The 19,690-nt window shown below is 46.9% G+C and overlaps 1 protein-coding gene across 6 annotated transcripts in view; it reads left to right on the top strand.

The window, feature by feature from the left end:
* Slc5a11 (solute carrier family 5 member 11) overlaps positions 1 to 19,690 on the top strand; it is a 41,359-nt gene that overhangs the window by 13,429 nt on the left and 8,240 nt on the right. For 4 of the 6 annotated variants that reach the window (XM_059251206.1, XM_059251194.1, XM_059251182.1 and 1 more), the window contains 4 exons: positions 1,257 to 1,362; positions 5,025 to 5,105; positions 11,749 to 11,954; positions 14,585 to 14,720. In XM_059251206.1, the coding sequence (XP_059107189.1) occupies positions 1,257 to 1,362; positions 5,025 to 5,105; positions 11,749 to 11,954; positions 14,585 to 14,720 (529 nt within the window). The remainder of the gene's footprint in view (positions 1 to 1,256; positions 1,363 to 5,024; positions 5,106 to 11,748; positions 11,955 to 14,584; positions 14,721 to 19,690) is intronic. The other 2 variants (XM_059251202.1, XM_059251188.1) reach the window with 1 other exon arrangement.

Raw genomic sequence — 19,690 nt, 5'->3', positions numbered from 1 at the left:
CTGGGGCAGGTTTGATGTTAGAGGGAAGTGGAGGGAAGGAGGTTAAGATGGGCAAAAGAAGCACGTAGAAAGGACAGGCAGAGAGAGGCAAGGGATCCCTCCCTATGCCTGCCAAAGCTAGTTTGGTGACATGTCAGCATAATGATGGGGTCACTGAATAGAGATCCAAGAACCACCCCCACGCCCCTGCTCTTGGGTAGGACTGTGACCTACCTCCAAAAACAAGGGTGCGGTCAGATAGTAATCAGATGTATTGAGGGCAGCCAGGGCCTGCCTCACCCTGACCTTTGGATGGGCTGATCGGCAGGAAGGTGGCAAAGAGCAGATGCACTGTTACCTCCAAGCACGGGTTGCTCACCAGGCATGGCTCTGGGGGTGGCAATGATCTAGTCCCACATGGGGCAGGGGCAGAAGAAATTCCATTTGGTGCAAACAGCAGCAACTGACTGTCCTTGCTGCAGACTCAAGGCACTCCTTCTAGGATGCTTACTTATAGCCTGGTAGGGGGGTGAGTGTCATCTTTGAAGGAATCCACCAGTTGGAAATAGGGGCATTGCCACTCCAGATGGCTGGACCACCACCAGCCGAAGCTGGAAGATGCATAAAAACGTAATATATGGGGAGATGGACTGTTTCTGAAAGCCTGAGCCCTAGAAACACAGAGTGAAGAAAGAACATGAGATTAACAGCTTGCCAACTTTGAAGGGTCTGGTGTAAGCTCTCCCCAGCCCTACGGTGGATGAGGTGAAAGCCACACAGGAGCTTTAATGGGGTAAGGATGATACCATCCTGGGTGGAGCAAAGGCTGCAGTGTGGAGGAGAGCGGGTAGGAAGACCCACAGCAGAAGCGAGAAGGCCATGAGGTTGTTGCCAGAGCGCAGGGCAGGGCTCTCAAACTTAGCTGCCCACGGGGCTTCATTTCGAGTCCCCCAGTTTAGGATTAGATGGCTGAGGAAATTAATGTGTGTAGCTCTTCTGTATTTGTAGAGTCTGGGAGGGAGCCTGCCCCTGGGGAGTTGTTGTGAATGCCATCATCTATTCACTCCCTCCTCCATCCACTCATCCATTCCTTGGCCCATCATCTACCCACTCCCTCCCCCATCCACTCATCCATCCATCCATCCATCCATCCACCCACCCACGACTTCATGTGTCTACCTATTCACTCCCTCCCCCATCTGTCCATTTAGTCTCTCCCCCATCCCTTCTCTAGTCCACCCTCCCATCCACTCACCCATTGACTTCTCATCCTACAGGTAGACATGTATGCAGGTGCCATCTTCATTCAGCAGTCCCTGAACCTGGATCTGTACCTGGCCATAGTGGGTCTGCTGGCCATCACAGCTCTGTACACCGTTGCAGGTATCATGGGACATGGGTGATGCTCAGAGAGTTGGCGGGCAGGGCGATGGGCCAACCCACTTTTTTCTGGCACAACTCCTGGTGTTTTAGTTTGCTAAGGCCATCTACTCACTGAATCTCACCCCACTAGCCTGAACAATGACATTTTTAAAAGCCTTATCCAAAGGAAAGAAAAGGGATTAATAAGAAAAGGGATTACTTAAGTGTACCACACAGAAGCCAGACGAGGGGGTTCATGCCCATCATCCCAACACTCAGGAGGCTGAGGCAGGAGGATTCTGCATTTGAGCCCAGCTTGGGCTATGTAGTGAGACCCTGTTTCAACAAACAAGCAAAACATCCCACAGCTACACTATGTTTTCCTATTCTCATATTCCAGAAGGACTAGTTGAGAACCTACTAAGTGCTAAGCATGTGAGTCCACATGCACGATACAAAGCTGGGCAATAAACAGCTGATTTTGACGCCTAAGTTCAGGCAGCTTTGTTTTTTTTTTCTCTTAGATTTGTGTTCAAGAAAATGCCTACCACATAGTAGGCTTTCAAGTAGTTGGTTTTTTTTTTAATAGTCACCTGTTTAGCTTTGCACTTCTCTGCCACCCCTTGGTATAATTCATTCCACAAATGTACATGCATATACACATATTCACGCATGTGGATCACCTACTATGTGCGTGGCACCAGAGAAAATGGTATGGAAAGGAACCAGGAAGACAGTCTCTACTGTAAAGCTGGGTGTGTTGGCTCATGCCTATAATCCCAGAACTTGGGGGCCTGAGGCAGGAGAATGTTGAGTTTAAGGCCAGCTTGGACTATACAGAGAAACCCTATTTCTTAACACCCTCTCCCAACAAAAAGAAAACCACCAGAACCAAACTAATTACAAAACCCAAAACTGTTGTATGTACATGTGCACATACACGCAAACACACACACACACACATACTCTAGTGGCTATGAGGAAACAAATGGACAAGGAAATCAATTGGTAATGCCAGAGTATATTATTATACTTGATGAATGCTATCAAGGGTGAACCGAGAAGCTGGGAACCAATGAAGGGAAGGCTTTTTTAAAAATATAGACAAAGGCAATATTTGTCTTTCAACCAAATTCAAGTGACATGAGAAGTGTGGAGAATTCCAAGCAGAGGGAAAGACAATTCTAAGGCCTATGGAATGAAAGCACACTTCCCCCAGCAATGGACTAGCAAGGGGGTCAGTGACAATGACAATGTGCCTTGTATCCATTGAACTCTAGGGGGCGCTACTAAAGGGTTTCCTCAGAACCTAACTGCAATTGCTCTGAATAGGATCCAGCTAGGAGGCAGGGAAGGGGCCAGAGCTATGGAGGCAATGAGAGGATCCTGGATTTTGCTCCAAGTGATACAGAACACCACTGGAGACTCTAATCAGGGAGGGAACACAATCCAACACACAGAGAGGCCCCTGGTACAGAAAGCCTCCTGGAAGGCATGTGCCCAGAGCAGGAGCAGAAGAGGGAGCTAATTGCCATGGCCAGTTCCTTGTTTCGAGGAGTCTGTCCTCTGTGAGGCTGGAGGTTCTAAGAGGGCAGGGACACGCCACTTGGTGGGCACATAGAGCATGGTAGCATGCTCTCTAGATATTCAGTGACCAATTAAATGAAATCTTTAATTGTCTTTAATTGTGCCACAGTGCCTGGTAAGTGGGCAGTATTCAGTAAGTCTTGATATAGAAGTAAGATGGGCTCAGTGGTACCAAATTGTGGGTTTTTAAGACTTCTGGCTCATTGTAGGAACATCAGAGAACTAGGGTGGGATTGTAAGCCAGGTCCCCTGTCACTTGAAAGAGGGCTCCATTATTGCTGACCAGGAAGGGGACGTTAAGGATACCATATCCTTCTACATGTTTTTCTTTCTTTCTCTTCTTTCGCTCCTTCCTCCCTTCCTTCTTTCCTTCCTTTCTTTCTCTTTTTTCTTTTTTTGAGACAAGGTTTCTCTGTGTAACAGCCCTGGCTGTGCTGGAACTCACTTTGTAGACCAGGCTGTCCTGGAACTTACAGAGATCCACCTACCTCTGCCTCCTGAGTGCTGGGATTACAGGTGTGCACCACCACCGCCTGGCTACTGCACACCTGGCTCCATGTTTTTCTTAATTGCATAGCAGTTGCCCTCATGTAAACACGTTTGTATCAGGTCAGTGTTCCTTTCCCATACGGAGGGAGACACTGGGGAGAGGCTGGGACCTGTACTCTGTCCATGTCGATGGACTTGCAAACACCACAAAGATGTTTTGGGAGGGTAAATTCAACGAGGATCCTCTTAGGTAGCCATGATGGCGTTAAAGAAGCCTGGGTGGTGTTCTGGATACCTAGAACTCACATTCTTCTTCCAACCTTAAAAATAAGGGTGTTGGACCAGAGAGATGCCTCTGGGCGAAAGGCGCTTGCCATCAAATCTGTCAGAGTGAGTCCAAGCCCTGGACCCCACCTGGTGGAAGAAGATACTGAGTCCCTCAAGCTGTCTTCTGACCTCCACACGTACATGCACACACAAATAAATGAAATTCAATATTTTAAAATAAAGTATAATTCTTATAAAATAATCATCACAAATGTTGAAGGTATTCATGTAGGAAAAGCTAAAGTAAGGAAGAAGGAAGGCAACAGGGACATGGGACACGAAAGCAGAAAAGAAGCTGTGGCTAACAGGGGGCCAGGGTGATGTGGGTGGGGGAGGGAGAGGAGAATTAAGAATTAATTCTATTTGAATATTCCATAGTCAAACCTAATATTTGGCATGTTAATCTAAATTTTTTTTTTTTTTTTTTTTTTAGTAAAAAAGGAAACTATTCAGAGTTAGGCCTGTAGTCCAAGTACCACTTCCTGTATCAGTGAGGAACTGCTGTGTAACAAGCTACCCACATGCCATGTAACAAGGTATCCACATAGTGAGGGGCTTAAACAATGGCCGGTTAATCCCCATAGTCTGTGGGTTGCCTGGATGGCTGATTTGATGGTCTCACCTGGCTTTGTGGAACTATAGTTCAGTGGCAGCTGGAACAGCTGGCTGAAACAGATGGCCTCCCTGGTGTGGTAGGTAGTTAGCTTGGGCTGTGGGGAGCAGTTTCCCTTCCAATGAGTTAAGTGGGGCTGGGGATTGAACCTAAGGCTTGGCAAGTGCTCTCTCCGCCCCCCAGTTCCTTCCAGCTAGCTACCTTAGATTTGTTTGAAGACGTGGTCTTATGTTTCCTAGCCTGGCCATGAGCAAGCACAGTACTCCCGCCTCTCCCATCTCCACTTTCCACATTCTAGGATTCCAGGCACATGGTACCACAGTTTCTGAGGTTTCTTGAAGCATGCTGTTCTTAGGGTAACAAAGTCCCAGAGCTCCCTGAGGGAAGGCCTGGAGCTACGTACAAGCATGTCCACCTATTCTTTTGATCACGTGAGTCACAGGACCAGGCCTATACCACAGAAGTAGAGAAATCAACTTCAGCTCCCCATGAAGGGGCAGCAAAGCAGTGCTGTTACGTGTTCAGAGCGCACAGGGAACAGCTGAGGTAGCCATCTGGGCGACTCCTCAGTTCTCAGAACTCTACGGGATTTCCACCTTCTAGGCTCCCTCCAACTCAGAGCAATCCTCCCGCGTGACCTGACCCTACTCTGTGCTCCCCCCTCCAGGTGGTCTGGCTGCTGTTATCTACACAGATGCGCTGCAGACTGGGATCATGCTCATAGGGGCATTCATCCTGATGGGCTACAGTAAGTGGAGACTGCTGCTTTCGTCATTTTGATAAGCAGACTCAGGGATCAGGACGCATGCTTAGTTACTTACTACCTGGTCCCTCCTGTTCCAGTGGGGGTATGTGGGAGAGTGAGAGAGATCATTTGCATGTGCGGCATCAGAGTTCTTTAGTTACTATCCACCTTAATGTTTGGAGACAAAGTCTCTCACTGAGTCCGGAGCTCACTGATTGGCCTACACTGGCTGGTGCACTCTGGAGTTGCTTGTCTCCTCCTTCCCCATGCTCTGGGGTTATAGCCATACCCCCAGCCCTGGAATTTACTAATTTCCTTTTTTTAAAATTTAAATTAAAATATAATTACATCACGTCCCCCTTCCCTTTCCTCTCTCAAACCCCTCCTATATGCCCCTCCCGACTCCCTTTCAAATTTATGGTCCCTTTTTCTTTTTTGGTTTTTCAAGACAGGGTTTCTCTGTGTAGTTTTGGTGCCCATCCTGGATCTCACTCTGTAGACCAGGCTGGCCTCGAACTCACAGAGATTCTCCTGGCTCTGCCTCCCAAGTGCTGGGATTAAAGGCGTGCGCCACCACCGCCTGGCACCTTTTTCTTTATTATTGTTACACACACACACACACACACACACACACACACACACACACACACACACACATATATATATATATATATATATATAAATACAACCTGCTAAGTCTGTTTTCATTGCTTGTGTATATATGATTTCAGGGATGACCACTTTGCATTGGATAACCAATGGGTTTACTAATTTTCAAAGTGAAAATTGATATTTTCTGATACTGGTATGAATAAATGTTGGCATAAATCATTTATATATGAAACGGAGGGAGGGATAACTTTAACAGTCAGTGATGTTTTTGACCTTTTGAGATTATTTAGACACCAAAGACTTATAACAGCAGAACAGTGTTTTCATGTACTCTGCACCCAGTGCCACCACCGTCTTACATGACATGCTAAAGCATGTGACATTTAGATACATGTCCATGTAAAGCTCAGGACAGTGACATCAGGAATCTTGGTTATTCTCTCTCTCTCTCTCTGTTTGTGTGTGTGTGTGTGTGTGTGTATGTGTGTGTTGCATGCACTTATATATGCATATTTGCTTGTGTGTGGGCACATGTGGGGGTGTATGTACTTGCATGTAGAAGTCTAAGGTTGACATTGAATATCTTGTGTCTACATCTCTTCACATGAACTCATCAATTCTAGTATGGCTAGTCAGCCTGCTACAGAGATTCAGTCTCTGCTTATTACATGCTGACGTTACAGGTGGATTGTGAAACCCAACTAGTTCATCCATGGGTTCTGGGCATCCAAGCTCTGGTCCTCATACTTGCATGGCAAGTGCCTTAGCTACTGAGCCTTCTCCCTAACCTGTTACTCTTTTAGATTGCAAAACTCAAGGTGATAATTGCTAAACAGCATGGCTGGTAGAGTAAGATGGCAGCCAGGTGTGGTGATGCACAGGTGCAGTCAGGTGTGGTGATGCACAGGTGCAGTCAGGTGTGGTGATGCACAGGTGCAGTCAGGTGTGGTGATGCACACATGCAGTCAGGTGTGGTGATGAAAACATTCAGTCAGGTGTGGTGATGCACAGGTGCAGTCAGGTCTGGTGATGCAAACATTCAGTCAGGTGTGGTGATGCACAGGTGCAGTCAGGCGTGGTGATGCACAGGTGCAGTCAGGTGTGGTGATGCACAGGTGCAGTCAGGTGTGGTGATGCACAGGTGCAGTCAGGTGTGGTGATGCACAGGTGCAGTCAGGTGTGGTGATGCACAGGTGCAGTCAGGTGTGGTGATGAAAACATTCAGTCAGGTGTGGTGATGCACAGGTGCAGTCAGGTCTGGTGATGCAAACATTCAGTCAGGTGTGGTGATGCACAGGTGCAGTCAGGTGTGGTGATGCACAGGTGCAGTCAGGCGTGGTGATGCACAGGTGCAGTCAGGTGTGGTGATGCATAGGTGCAGTCAGGTGTGGTGATGCACAGGTGCAGTCAGGTGTGGTGATGCACAGGTGCAGTCAGGTGTGGTGATGCACAGGTGCAGTCAGGTCTGGTGATGCACAGGTGCAGTCAGGTGTGGTGATGCACAAGTGCAGTCAGGTGTGGTGATGAAAACATTCAGTCAGGTGTGGTGATGCACAGGTGCAGTCAGGTCTGGTGATGCACACATGCAGTCAGGTGTGGGGATGCACAGGTGCAGTCAGGTGTGGTGATGCACAGGTGCAGTCAGGTGTGGTGATGCACAGGTGCAGTCAGGTCTGGTGATGCAAACATTCAGTCAGGTGTGGTGATGCACAGGTGCAGTCAGGTGTGGTGATGCACAGGTGCAGTCAGGTGTGGTGATGCATAGGTGCAGTCAGGTGTGGTGATGCACAGGTGCAGTCAGGTGTGGGGATGCACACATGCAGTCAGGTATGGAGATGCACACATGCAGTCAGGTATGGTGATGCACAGGTGCAGTCAGGTGTGGTGATGCACAGGTGCAGTCAGGTGTGGTGATGAAAACATTCAGTCAGGTGTGGTGATGCACAGGTGCAGTCAGGTCTGGTGATGCAAACATTCAGTCAGGTGTGGTGATGCACAGGTGCAGTCAGGCGTGGTGATGCACAGGTGCAGTCAGGTGTGGGGATGCACACGTGCAGTCAGGTGTGGTGATGCACAGGTGCAGTCAGGTGTGGTGATGCACACATGCAGTCAGGTGTGGTGATGCACAGGTGCAGTCAGGTGTGGTGATGCACAGGTGCAGTCAGGTGTGGGGATGCACACGTGCAGTCAGGTGTGGAGATGCACACATGCAGTCAGGTATGGTGATGCACACATGCAGTCAGGTGTGGTGATGCACAGGTGCAATCAGGTGTGGCGATGCACAGGTGCAGTCAGGTGTGGCGATGCACATGTGCAGTCAGGTGTGGCGATGCACACATGCAGTCCAGGTACTTGAGAATCCATGCGTTCAAGGTCAGCCTGGGCAACATAAATAGACATAATAAATTAAAACAAACACAAAGCTAGGCCTCAAATCTAGCTAGGTAAGTGGCTTCAGACTTCAAACCTCAATCATCTTGCCGCTGGAAGTGAAACTGCTGACATTTGTGGAGACATCTGGGAGTGGATACTAAAGGCACGTTTTGCTTTTAGCATTTCGTAGGGCACATGTCTGTGTTTTGGACAGATGTCACTTTTGACTTTTAAATGAGATTTCAAAGAAATAACCATGGAGTCATACATTTGTGTCATGATTCAAACAACAAAAACCACTTGCTAGCTTTTAGCCAGGCTGTTCTGCATTCTTGTGAGAAAAAAAATTCTTCACTTCTATTTTCTCTCCCTCCTGTAGTAAATTTTCGTCTCTCTGAAAACATCCCTGTTTATTGATTACTTTTGAAAAATGCCTTTACTGTATACAATAACCTCGGCTGTGGTTTGATTTCCCAGTACACTGGAGGAGCCTCTACTGACTCCTGTACCAGAGTGGGGAGGTCTGAGATTCTTACTTTCATTCCTCTGTGTGCCATGAGTCCAACCCCCTACATTTGCCTTGACGGAAATGTTTCTGCCTCATCTTTTTTTATCTTTTAATGTTTAACACCTTTTGCCTTTTCTCACAGCGTAGCTGAGGCTGTCTCTGAATGTCTGACCCTCCTCCTTTTAGTCCCCCCACCCAACACACACACCAGTACAGGGACAATAGGCAGGAGTCACTGTGCCCGGTTCCTTTCCCTTTCATTCCCAGCATTTCTAGTATGATAGATGAAAATGGGGGTTGTGTTTATCCTGATTGAGAGTCCTGAGATTTTGGGAATTGTGATTTAATGGCCATTTTGAGAATAATAATTTCTCACCTCTCTTCTTGCTTCCTCTCTTCTTCTTCATCTCCACCTCCCATCAATGTGTTTTTAGTCTTTCATTTTGTTGTTTTTTGTTTGTTGTTGTTTGTTTGTTTCTTGCATTTTTTTTTGAGACAAGGTCTCTCTCTGTGTAGTTGGGGCTGTCACGGGCTTTCTATGTAGACCAGGCTGGCTTCCATCTCACAGAGATCCTCCTGCCTCTGTCTCTCAAGTGCTAGGATTAGAGGCATGCATCACCACACCTGGCTAGTGTCTTTTACTCTTGGAACTCCAGTGTCACCAAATCCCCCATATGACACCATCTCATGGCCTCTTTTCTTTTGTATTTTGGAATGAGTTATTTCTATTCACCTGTTTTCCAGCTTGCTGATGGCTTCTTTGGCTGTGTTGTCTGTTGATGGGCTGACTGATGAGAGATTTGTCATTTCTGTTACAATCTCCACTATATCCTTTCACCTTTTCCTCTCTCCCCCTTCTCATTCACTTCTCATTCACTTTTCGGTTATTGGGGGAGCAAACCCACCTCCTCACGCTCGCTAAGCATGCACTCTACCACTGAACTGCGCCCCCAGTCCCATTCAGTCCTGCCTTGTGTATCTCTTTGCTGAGATCGTCAATCTAGTCATGAATATTGCCCATGTTCCCACTACAGCCTATAACCTATTAATCAGTTATTTTTCATTTCCTGTCTGACAGTTGCAACATCTGGGTCACCTATCAGTTTGCCTTTATCACTTTGTTTCATAACGGTAGGTCATTTTTCTTTCTTTCTTGGGTAACTCATAATTGTCTTCCATGTTGGATATAATATATAAGACAGTGAGATTGGGGTAAATTGAATTTATGTTCAGATACAAGCATAGCTCTTTAGCCAAGTTGCTAATGGAGAGGTCAATCTGGTCAGGGGCCGAGCTGGAGTTTAGATTTTTCAGTGATTGCTCTGGTTGCCTTTTGTGGACCTTCAGCTTCAGATGTCTTGGGCATTACCTGTGCTGTGATAGGGTCTGCTTTTCCAGAAGTTTTTTTCTTCTTCCTCTTTTTTCTTTAATGTCTGTGTTAGCTTTCCTGTGGCATGCCTGACATGAACAACTTAGAAACAGGAAAGATTTGTTTCACAGATCTGGCTTACAGTTTCAGAGATTTCAGTTTGTTATTGTGGGGAAAGCCTTGTGGAGCACAGGTTTTCATCATTGCAGTCAGGAAGCAGGCATATGATCGAAAACAGCCAGGGCAAGAGACAGACACCATGCCTTGCTCAAATACAGAGTGTGACATTAAATTTGACTCAGGATAAAACAGGAAACCTTGATAGTCTTATTCCTAAAGAAGAAGCCAGACAACTTGACACTAGAAGCCATCCTAGGAAAAGGAATGTTCTCATTACTTTGTGACATATAAAATATAAGATACCTATTGAAATCAACGAGTAAAGTTATTTACAGATACTAATATGATTGGCTCTTTAAAGACCTGGAAAAATGACCAGGAAAGGAGTTGAGTTGATTAAAACTAAAATTCAAAACCATTATTCCTTATCAAAGTGGAACTTCATTTGGTACCCTGATAGTGCCTACACTATTGCTACTCAGTGTTGTCCATGGCCAGCAACCTCAGTGTCACCCCGGAGCTCATAAAAGGAATTCCAGCTGCCAGCCAGATCTGCTGAATCAGAGTCCTCACTTCAATAATCAGACAGAATCCCAGGTCCCAGCCTTCCCTCTGGCCCATAGTCTGTACTTCAATAATCACCAAGTGATTCAGTGTTAACTTTAGGAAGCTTGATCCCACTCCTGTTCCAATTCTATACCCAACTGTTCTAGCTGCTGTGATCTATCTGTTCTCAAAAAAATTTTAATCTCTTTTATGTGTGTGGGTGTTTTGCCTGCATGCACGCCTCTGTGTATGTGTGTGTGTGTGTGTGTGTGTGTGTGTGTGTGTGTGTGTGTGTGTGTGTGTGTGGTGTATGTGTACATGTCTATGGGTGTGCTTGCTTATGAGCATGCATGTGGAGGTCAGAAGTTGATGTTAGGTGTCTTCCTCAATCCCTTTCTACCTGTTTTTGTCCTCATGTTTGTGAAGCAAGGACTTCATCCTCTGAGCCATCTCCCCAGCCCACTGTGATCTGAATACCTCCGTGTGTGTGTGTGTGTGTGTGTGTGTGTGTGTGTGTGTGTGTGTATAGTTTCATAACTAAACCAGTCTAAGATCTACTGTTTTATTATTTGTCATTAGACCAATTATTTAATGGAGCCAATAAATTATTGTGTTACATTTTTGTAGTTTGATAATTGCTTTCTACACACACACATACACACACACACACATACATACATACACACACATATACACAATCCTCTGTGCTTTATATTATGCATTTAGAGTTGGTAGTCAGAGTCAGTGAGATGATTCACAAAGACACTTGCTGCCAAGCCTGATGACCTGAGCTCAATCTCTGGAATTCACAGTGGAAGGAGTATTGACTCCCACAAGTTGCCCTCCGATCTAACCTTGACACACACTGTGGCATGTGCACATTAATACAGCCACACACCCAAGTCTCTGCTTGTAAATAAATAAATTTCAGAGAGAAGTTATTCTGAGACACCATCTACAGTAGCTATCAAAGGCCCAAGAGAAAAAGGACAGAGGTTAAAAACCCTTAAGGGGACACTGTTCCTCAGTAGCTCTGCCCCAACTAGGCCATCATCTGCCTCTACCTTGCTGCAGGCTCCACGAACTCCTGGCAACCCTAGACTTCCTCTGCACCCTAGGTTTTGCAGCTGTTGGTGGGATGGAAGGCCTGAAGGACCAGTACTTCTCAGCCCTGGCTAGTAACCGGAGTGAGAACAGCAGCTGTGGGCTGCCCCGAGAAGATGCCTTCCACATCTTCCGAGACCCAGTGACCTCTGACCTCCCCTGGCCTGGGATCCTGTTTGGAATGTCCGTCCCATCTCTCTGGTACTGGTGCACAGATCAGGTATGGGAGCTAACTGACTCCCCGATGCTTCTTTGCCAGGCTGGCTGACTTCAGTGGAGTGACTTTGCTGTGTGTGTTCCTCTGTCCCCATCCCCTCCATTCCTTCCATCCTCTCCTCTACTCAGCCTGATGTTTTGCTTCTTACTCTTGCAAATGCTAATGGTGAGTCTGGAGCTGCTGATTTTTGCAAAGGGGGGAACTTAACATACCCTGCTTGCCTGGGAAGAGCTAGTCATAAACTCAATCATATGAAAAAGATGATACATTTCATTGCATGATTTGCAACGCACGTCATTTGTTCAGCAGACACCCCAGACGTGCCTCTGGGCACTTGAGGAATCTGGAGCCCATATGGAGCTACCCTGCTACTGCCTGGGGGAGACAGAGAGATGATAAATAAGCATTTCCTGTGAGACATTAAAGGGTGTCACCTTTTAAAAATGAGAGCAAGGCAGAAGTCCGAGAGTGAGGGAAATGCAATTTAAAATAGGGTTGCAAGAAAAAGCGGCTGAGGAGGGACCTGACCAAAGTTGCTCTCTGACCCCCTTCCCCCACCTCCCACAAACAAAAACAGAAGAACCACTCAATTGCTACAATTTCTATCATTTTCAGAATCTGAAAGTCACAGACTGCTAATGTCCCCGTCATTACCAGGGTTTTTGTGAGTTCTGAGTGAATGAATCCCTTGAGTCCCAACACTTGTCCCCGGGCTCAATATCTGTCACTATTTCTGCAGTTGTATCTTTAGAGAACATTCTGTATTTAACTGTGAAACCTCTGGAAGTTGTCTGATGAGGTTCAGGCTCTTCAGAGAAATAGGCCTCAAAGTGGCATCTTTTTTGCCTCAAATTTGTCCACAGTGTACTGTGAAATCTAACAGAACTCAGGGGAGTGGTACAGAGGTTAATAAACCCCATCTCTGGACATCTGTAGCTGAAAGTTTTCCTGTGCCCGCCCACCTCCTACAGCTTCATGGTCCTACAACTGCTCAGACCCAGATGAACAGACAGAGGCTTATATTAATTGCGAACTGTATGGCCTACTGGCTCAGGCTTCTCGATAGCTAGATCTTACATCTTAAATTAACCCATTTCTATAAATCTATACTTTGCCACGTGGCTCATGGTTTACCATTATCTTCACATCTTGCTTCTCGTGGCTGCAGCTGGCAGGGTCTCCTCTGTTCTGCCTTTCTCCTTCCTCCTCTCTAGTTAGAATGTCCCACCTATCCCTATTCTGCCTCACCATTGGCCAAATAGCTTTATTTATCAACCAATCAGAGCAACATATTTTCACAGCATACAAAAAGGCATTCCCCCATCAGACATCCTTCTTATTAAGGGTGTTAATTGAGTGAAGACTAAATTTAGTAAGGAAAATAATACTTTTAACACAAAAGGACATTAAAAAAAAAAGCCCTTCCATGCCTAGAAAGCTAGAGACAAATTATGGCAATTATTATCTATAAGAAATTACTATGTGTTAGACGCTATCCTAAGTATTCCAAATGCTTCTGCTTTATTTAATTTCTTTTTTTTATTTTGTTTTGTTTTGTTTTTCGAGACAGGGTTTCTCTGTGTAGCTTTGTGCCTTTCCTGGAACTCCTGGAACTCACTCTGTAACCCAGGTTGGCCTCAGACTCACAGAGATCTGTCTGCCTCTGCCTCCCGAGTGCTGGGATTAAAGACGTGCGCTGCTGTCACCACCACCCGGCCCGCTTTACTTAATTTCAAAACAAGCCTAGTATTAGCCCCATTTGGTCAATGAGAATACTAAGGCTAGAGGTGACACCTGGTGCTCAGGTTCACACAGCCAGTCAGTGAGGAGACAGGATTTGAACCCAGGCTGGCTATCTCCACCTCTAAAGTGCATTCTGTAGCCAGAGCTAAATGGAAGGACTCATCCCACACCATTGGAAACCCTTTCTCTTTCTCTTTCTCTGCCTCTCTGTTTTCTGAGGTCACTTCATTCTCAGAGAGCCTTACTATGTGACGTCAGGGTGCAGACTGCCAGTCCATGTCACCTCCACCGTTAGCAACCCCACCGGAGGCTCTCCTTGCAGGTCACCTCTTTCCTTTGCCCTTCTAAACATTTCTTCACTTTTATTTTATGTCTATGTATGTTTGCCGGGATGTATGTCTGTGTACTGTGTGTACCTGGGTACCTGTAGACGTGAGAAGGTGTCAGATCCCCAGGGACCAGAGTTACAGATGGTTGTGAGCCAGCAAGTGAGTGCTAGGAACCAACCATGGTTCCTCTAAAAAGAAGCCAGCACTCTTAACCGCTAAGCCATCTCTCCATCCCCTCCTTTGCCTTTTTTTTTTTTAAATAAGAAGTTGTTCTACTGAGAGATTAAACTGGATTGTCTTCAGTACATGCGTTTACCTAACTCTGGTAGCCAAAGAAGTGGATTAATTCTGGAGTGAACTGTACCTGACAGGGTCTGTATATAATAGGGAGGGGACAGTGATGGCCACCCCAGTTGGACCTGGGATAAAGGTGAGGAGAAATGCTTTCTTATAAGCAAGGCAGGCAGACCCAGGCCTCAGTTCCATCAGGGCTACTGCGAAGCTCCACAGGGCCAGAGAGCAAACCATCCTCAGCTTCCAACCCCCTTCACTCTGCTCCAGGTGATTGTTCAGCGGAGCCTGGCTGCCAAGAACCTGTCTCATGCCAAAGGAGGTTCCCTGATGGCAGCGTACCTGAAAGTGCTTCCTCTTTTCCTAATGGTGTTCCCTGGTATGGTCAGCAGAGTCCTCTTTCCAGGTGAGCAGGTTGCTGGGGGCAAAGGTCGTCTGTCTGTCCGCAAGTCTCAGGCTCTAGGTAATGTTCTCAATGTGTCACTCACTGTCCCACAAGAGTAGGACTAGAGTCCCGGCCTGGTGACTAGATGGAGGGTTCCCATCCATCTATTCACTTCATGCTGCTGTCCAGCACTGACTCAGCAGACAAGACCCACTGGTATTCCAAGATGAGGGAGTGGATGCTTCCTGGGAGTCTTCCACTGTATCTTCAAACCACAAACTAGTCCAAAGTTCTGTGGTTCCACACGCTTACTCCCACAAGACAAGTCATGTGCCCATGCTTTAGGGCTCAAGCTCAGTGTTCTGGTAACTTTGGCCTAATGGAACCCCTCCTGTGACAGGAAATATCAGGGGACATAAATAACTCTACAGGAGCGTGGGCACACACACACACACACACACACACACACACACACACACACACACACACACACACAGAGGCAGGAGCTTATGTGGCCTAGGCTGGGCTTGAACTTATGATGCTCCCATGTCTGCCTCTCAAATGCTGGGATTACAGGTGTGCACCACCATGTTTGGCTAGCTTTTTTCTCTTTCAACGCAGTCAAGAGGTTTCTACTTATACATAAACAATACTTAGTAGGTGATGTGACCAGGAGTCTCTGGTGTCAGGAGCTGGTGATCTGCACAGAACAAACCTGTTTCTTCTTTAAGCAGTGAGCATTCCTCTGTAAGCACCAAGACCATAAATCAGATCCTCCCAGAAAGCATCCTCTTGTTCCTCATCTCTACAGGTTACACTAGTGGTTCTCAACATGTGGGTCATGACCCCACTAGGGTTGTGTATCAGATTATGTGACATTATGACTGATAACATTAGCAAAGTTACAGTTATGAAGTAGAAATGAAAATTTTGTGGTGGTGGTCGCCACAACATGAGGAATTGTATTAAAGGGTCACAGCGTTAGGAAGGTTGAGAACCACCAAGTTATAGATGCAAAGAAAGAGTAGGATGGCCGGGCAGTGGTGGCTCACACCTTTAATCCCAGCACTCTGGAGGCAGAGGCAGGTGGATCTCTGTGAGTTTGAGGCCAGCCTGGTCTATAGAATGAGTTCTAGGACAGCCAGAACTACATAGAGAAACCCTGTCTCAAAAAAAAAAAAAAAAAAGAGTAGGGTGAATGACCATTTATTAGCCAGTCCAGTTAGGTGGAAATCATTCAGAATCTTTAGGAATTAAGGGGGAGTTGGGGGAAGGACACCAACCATGGTGTTGAATTCTAAAAGCTTGCCTCTTTAGCCCAGATGGGGATCATGGGTCGTGCCTCCATGCAGGGGGCACAAAGCTTGGGAAAAGCGTGAGGGGGCAAGATCTGAGATCTTGGCTTCTTGGTGACTTGATGGAAAAGCACGTGACTGCTGTAAAGCCTGACAGATAACAACAGGCGTGGTTTAAAGGGACCACACTGACTGCGTGCCTGCTAAGGGCAAGTGAGGTGCTGATGGTGGGCTCTGTTCTAGAGGACAGACAGGTGCTTGTGGTGGGCTCTGTTCTAGAGGACAGACAGGTGCTGGTAGTGGGCTCTGTTCTAGAGGACAGACAGGTGCTGGTGGTGGGCTCTGTTCTAGAGGACAGACAGGTGCTGGTGGTGGACTCTGTTCTAGAGGACAGACAGGTGCTGGTGGTGGACTCTGTTCTAGAGGACAGACAGGTGCTGATTGTGGGCTCTGTTCTAGACTACCTGTGCTTGAGCCTCAGCTCTGCCACGCAGGCCTTGAATACATCATTTCACCTCTCTTTCCTTTGTTTCCTCATCTGTAAGATGGGTGGGGATGAGGTCTGCATCAAGCAAACTTGTTACATATAAATTCTCGGTTAATTAACAGGTAACAATGTTATTGAATGGTGTGTTAATTATCACAGGGCTGCTGGAGTCAATTAAAACTTAGTTGAAAGGCTGGGCGGTGGTGGCGCACATCTTTAATCCCAGCACACTGGAGGCAGAGGCAGGCAGATCTCTGTGAGTTCGAGGCCAGCCTGGGCTACAGAGTGAGCTCCAGGAAAGGCACCAAAACTACACAGAGAAATCCTGTCTTGAAAAACAAAAACAAAACAAAAACTTAGTTGAACCAACTAATTTCACCAAGGTGAACAATCTCTCTCTCTCTCTCTTTCTCTCTCTCTGTCTCTTTCTCTGTCTCTGTCTCTGTCTCTCTTTCAGTGTGTGTGTGTGTGTGTGTGTGTGTGTGTGTGGGTGGGTGTGGGTGTGGGTGCATGCGTGTGTGCAGCAATGGTTGATCTCTAGCACTCTCTACCTTACTTTCTGAAGTGGTCTTACTGACCCTGGAGCTCACTGATTCAGCTGGACTAGGGGGACACTGAACCCCAGGGATCTGCCTGTCTCTGCCTCCTCGGCTCTTGGATTACAGACCTGCACTGTGCTCAGCCTCATATGGGTGCTGGGCACCCGAACTCAGTCCTCATGCTTGTGAAGCAAGCGCTTTCCCAACAGGCCACTTCCCTGGCCCCAAACATACTCTAGGAAGAACACTGTGTTCTTCACTGAACGTGTAAACTTTGCTCCGTCAGGTGTCCCATGTTTGAAGGTTGCATTCTTAGCAGGAAAAACCCTTTGTAGTTAATGGTTAAATATCTTTGAGAAGACTCTGCTCCTTCTCAGTCTGCATGAAGAAGGGGAGCTTCACCAGAACAGAGTGAGGCACACAGGTTTAAACTTCAGCAATGGGAGGCTTCTGGGCTCCAGCAGTGAGAATGTTGAGTGTTTTCTTATCCGCTGGTTTCCTCAAAAGCCCTTGATTTTTCTGAGGGGTGGGATGTGTATGTATGTGGCATATGGGTGTATATTTTTTTGCGTGTGTGTAGGTACATGTACATATGTGTGCATGTACATGTGGCAGCCGAAAGATGACACTGAGTGTCTTCCTCAGCTATCTTATTTTAGTAGAGACGGGGCCTCTCAGTGAACCTGGAGCTCACTGATTGGCTAGGATGGCTGGCCAGTGAGCTCCAGGGATCCTCCTATCTGCTTTCCTACCCCTCACTCCTATGCTGGCATTACCAGTGTGCCCCACGGTGTCAAGCTTTTCACATGGGTGCTGGGAGCTCAACTCTGGTTCCCAAGCTTGTTCAGCAAGCATTTGACTGACTGAGCCATCTCCTGAGCCCAGTCTTAACCCCTTCTGAGGGACACACCCTCAATGACCTCAGGACCTCCTACTAAGCTCCGCCTCTTAAAGGGCCCCCACCACCTCCCAATATTGCCACACTAAGGACCAAAACGCCCAACACATGAACCCAAACCACACCCTAGCAACAGCAGAGGTGCACTGTGGAGACGAGCCAGAGAACCAGGATGGGTAGGTGACTTCACACTGGAGAGACTAGAAAACCAGGATGGGTGGGCGACTTCACACTGGAGAGATCAGAGAACTGCTGGGGAGAGGAAAGAACTGAAAAAAGATGCAGAAAGAAGGGGTTGGAGAGGTGGTTCCTACCGAAGATCTTAATGCATTTCCAGAGGACTTGAGTTCAGTTCCCAGTTCCCAGGCTGGGCAGCTCACAACTGCCTGTTGTAACTCCAGCTCCAGGGCACCCAATGCCCCTTTCTGGCCTCTGTGGACACTTGCATTCATGAACACAAGACCATACACAGACACATACATGGACATATAATTTGAAAATACAGTATTTTTTCTAAGAGAGAAAAGATCCTCAGGGTTTGAAACTCACAATGAGCTTGAATCTAACATGAGCAGTGGGTGGCACCAGAACCCTAGAACAGCTGTGGGAGGTGGGGGGTGGGGGGTTGAAAGTACTGACAGGGCCGGCGTGCATCTCAGTAGCAGTGGAGTGGGTGCCCAGTGTGCACAAAGCCCTGAGTTCTGGATCCAATGCCAAGAAGAAAAAAGTTAAGCATTTTTTAAAAAGTATCATGGAGGGACTTCACTGTAGATCACTGTGAATCACTGTCCCCATAGCAGCTGAGAAGATGAAGTCTGAGGTAGGACTCTACCCATGACTGGCTATTAGGTGTCACAGCTCTCTTTGGGGTCCAATGAGAATGGTGATGTGTTTTTACTATGTCATGTATGATCACACTCGGGTGCTGAAGGTTTTTTTTTTTTTTTTTTTTTGTTTTGTTTTGTTTTGTTTTGTTTTTCGAGACAGAGTTTCTCCATGTAGCTTTGCGCCTTTCCTGGAACTCACTTGGTAGCCCAGGCTGGCCTCGAACTCACAGAGATCTGCCTGGCTCTGCCTCCCGAGTGCTGGGATTAAAGGCGTGCGCCAGCACCACCTGGCTGGGTGCTGAAGTTTTAATGTGCCTTATCTCAGCCAATTGTCATACTCTTTTTTTCCATTGACATTATTATTAGCAGTAGTATTAGTATTATTAGGTTTTTCAAGACAGGGTTTCTCTGTGTAGCTCTGGCTGTCCTGGAACTTGCTCTGTAGACCAGGCTGGCCTCAAACTCACAGAGATCCACCTGCCTCTGTCTCCTGAGTGCTGGAATTAAAGGCATACGCCATCACTGCCTGGTGCTATTGACCTATTTTTAATCATTATTTGTGTGTGTGTGTGTGTGTGTGTGTGTGTGTGTGTGTGTGTGTGTGTGTGTGTCTGTGCACACATAGGCATGCAAGTGTGCCATGTCACCTGTGTGAGGTCAGAGGACAATTTGCAGCAGTCAGTTCTCTCCTTCTATAATATTGCACATTTGGATTGAACTAAGGTCATCGGGCTTGCTGGCCCTTCATTTAACTTCTGAACTGTGTTTATGTGGGGGGTGGAGTGGGGGCAAGTGTGTGTGTGTGTGTGTGTGTGTGTGTGTGTGTGTGTGTGTGTGTACATGCACACGTGTGCATGCATCATGGAATTCGTGTAGAGGTCAGAGACCACACATGGGCTTTGGTTCTCTCCTTCCACTACTTGGGATCTGGGGATCAAACAGGTT

This window comes from Peromyscus eremicus, chromosome 1, assembly GCF_949786415.1.
Source record: "Peromyscus eremicus chromosome 1, PerEre_H2_v1, whole genome shotgun sequence".
Taxonomy (NCBI): domain Eukaryota; kingdom Metazoa; phylum Chordata; class Mammalia; order Rodentia; family Cricetidae; genus Peromyscus; species Peromyscus eremicus.
The sequence above is the reverse complement of the archived record's forward strand: the minus strand, read 5'-3'. Positions and strand labels throughout refer to the sequence as shown.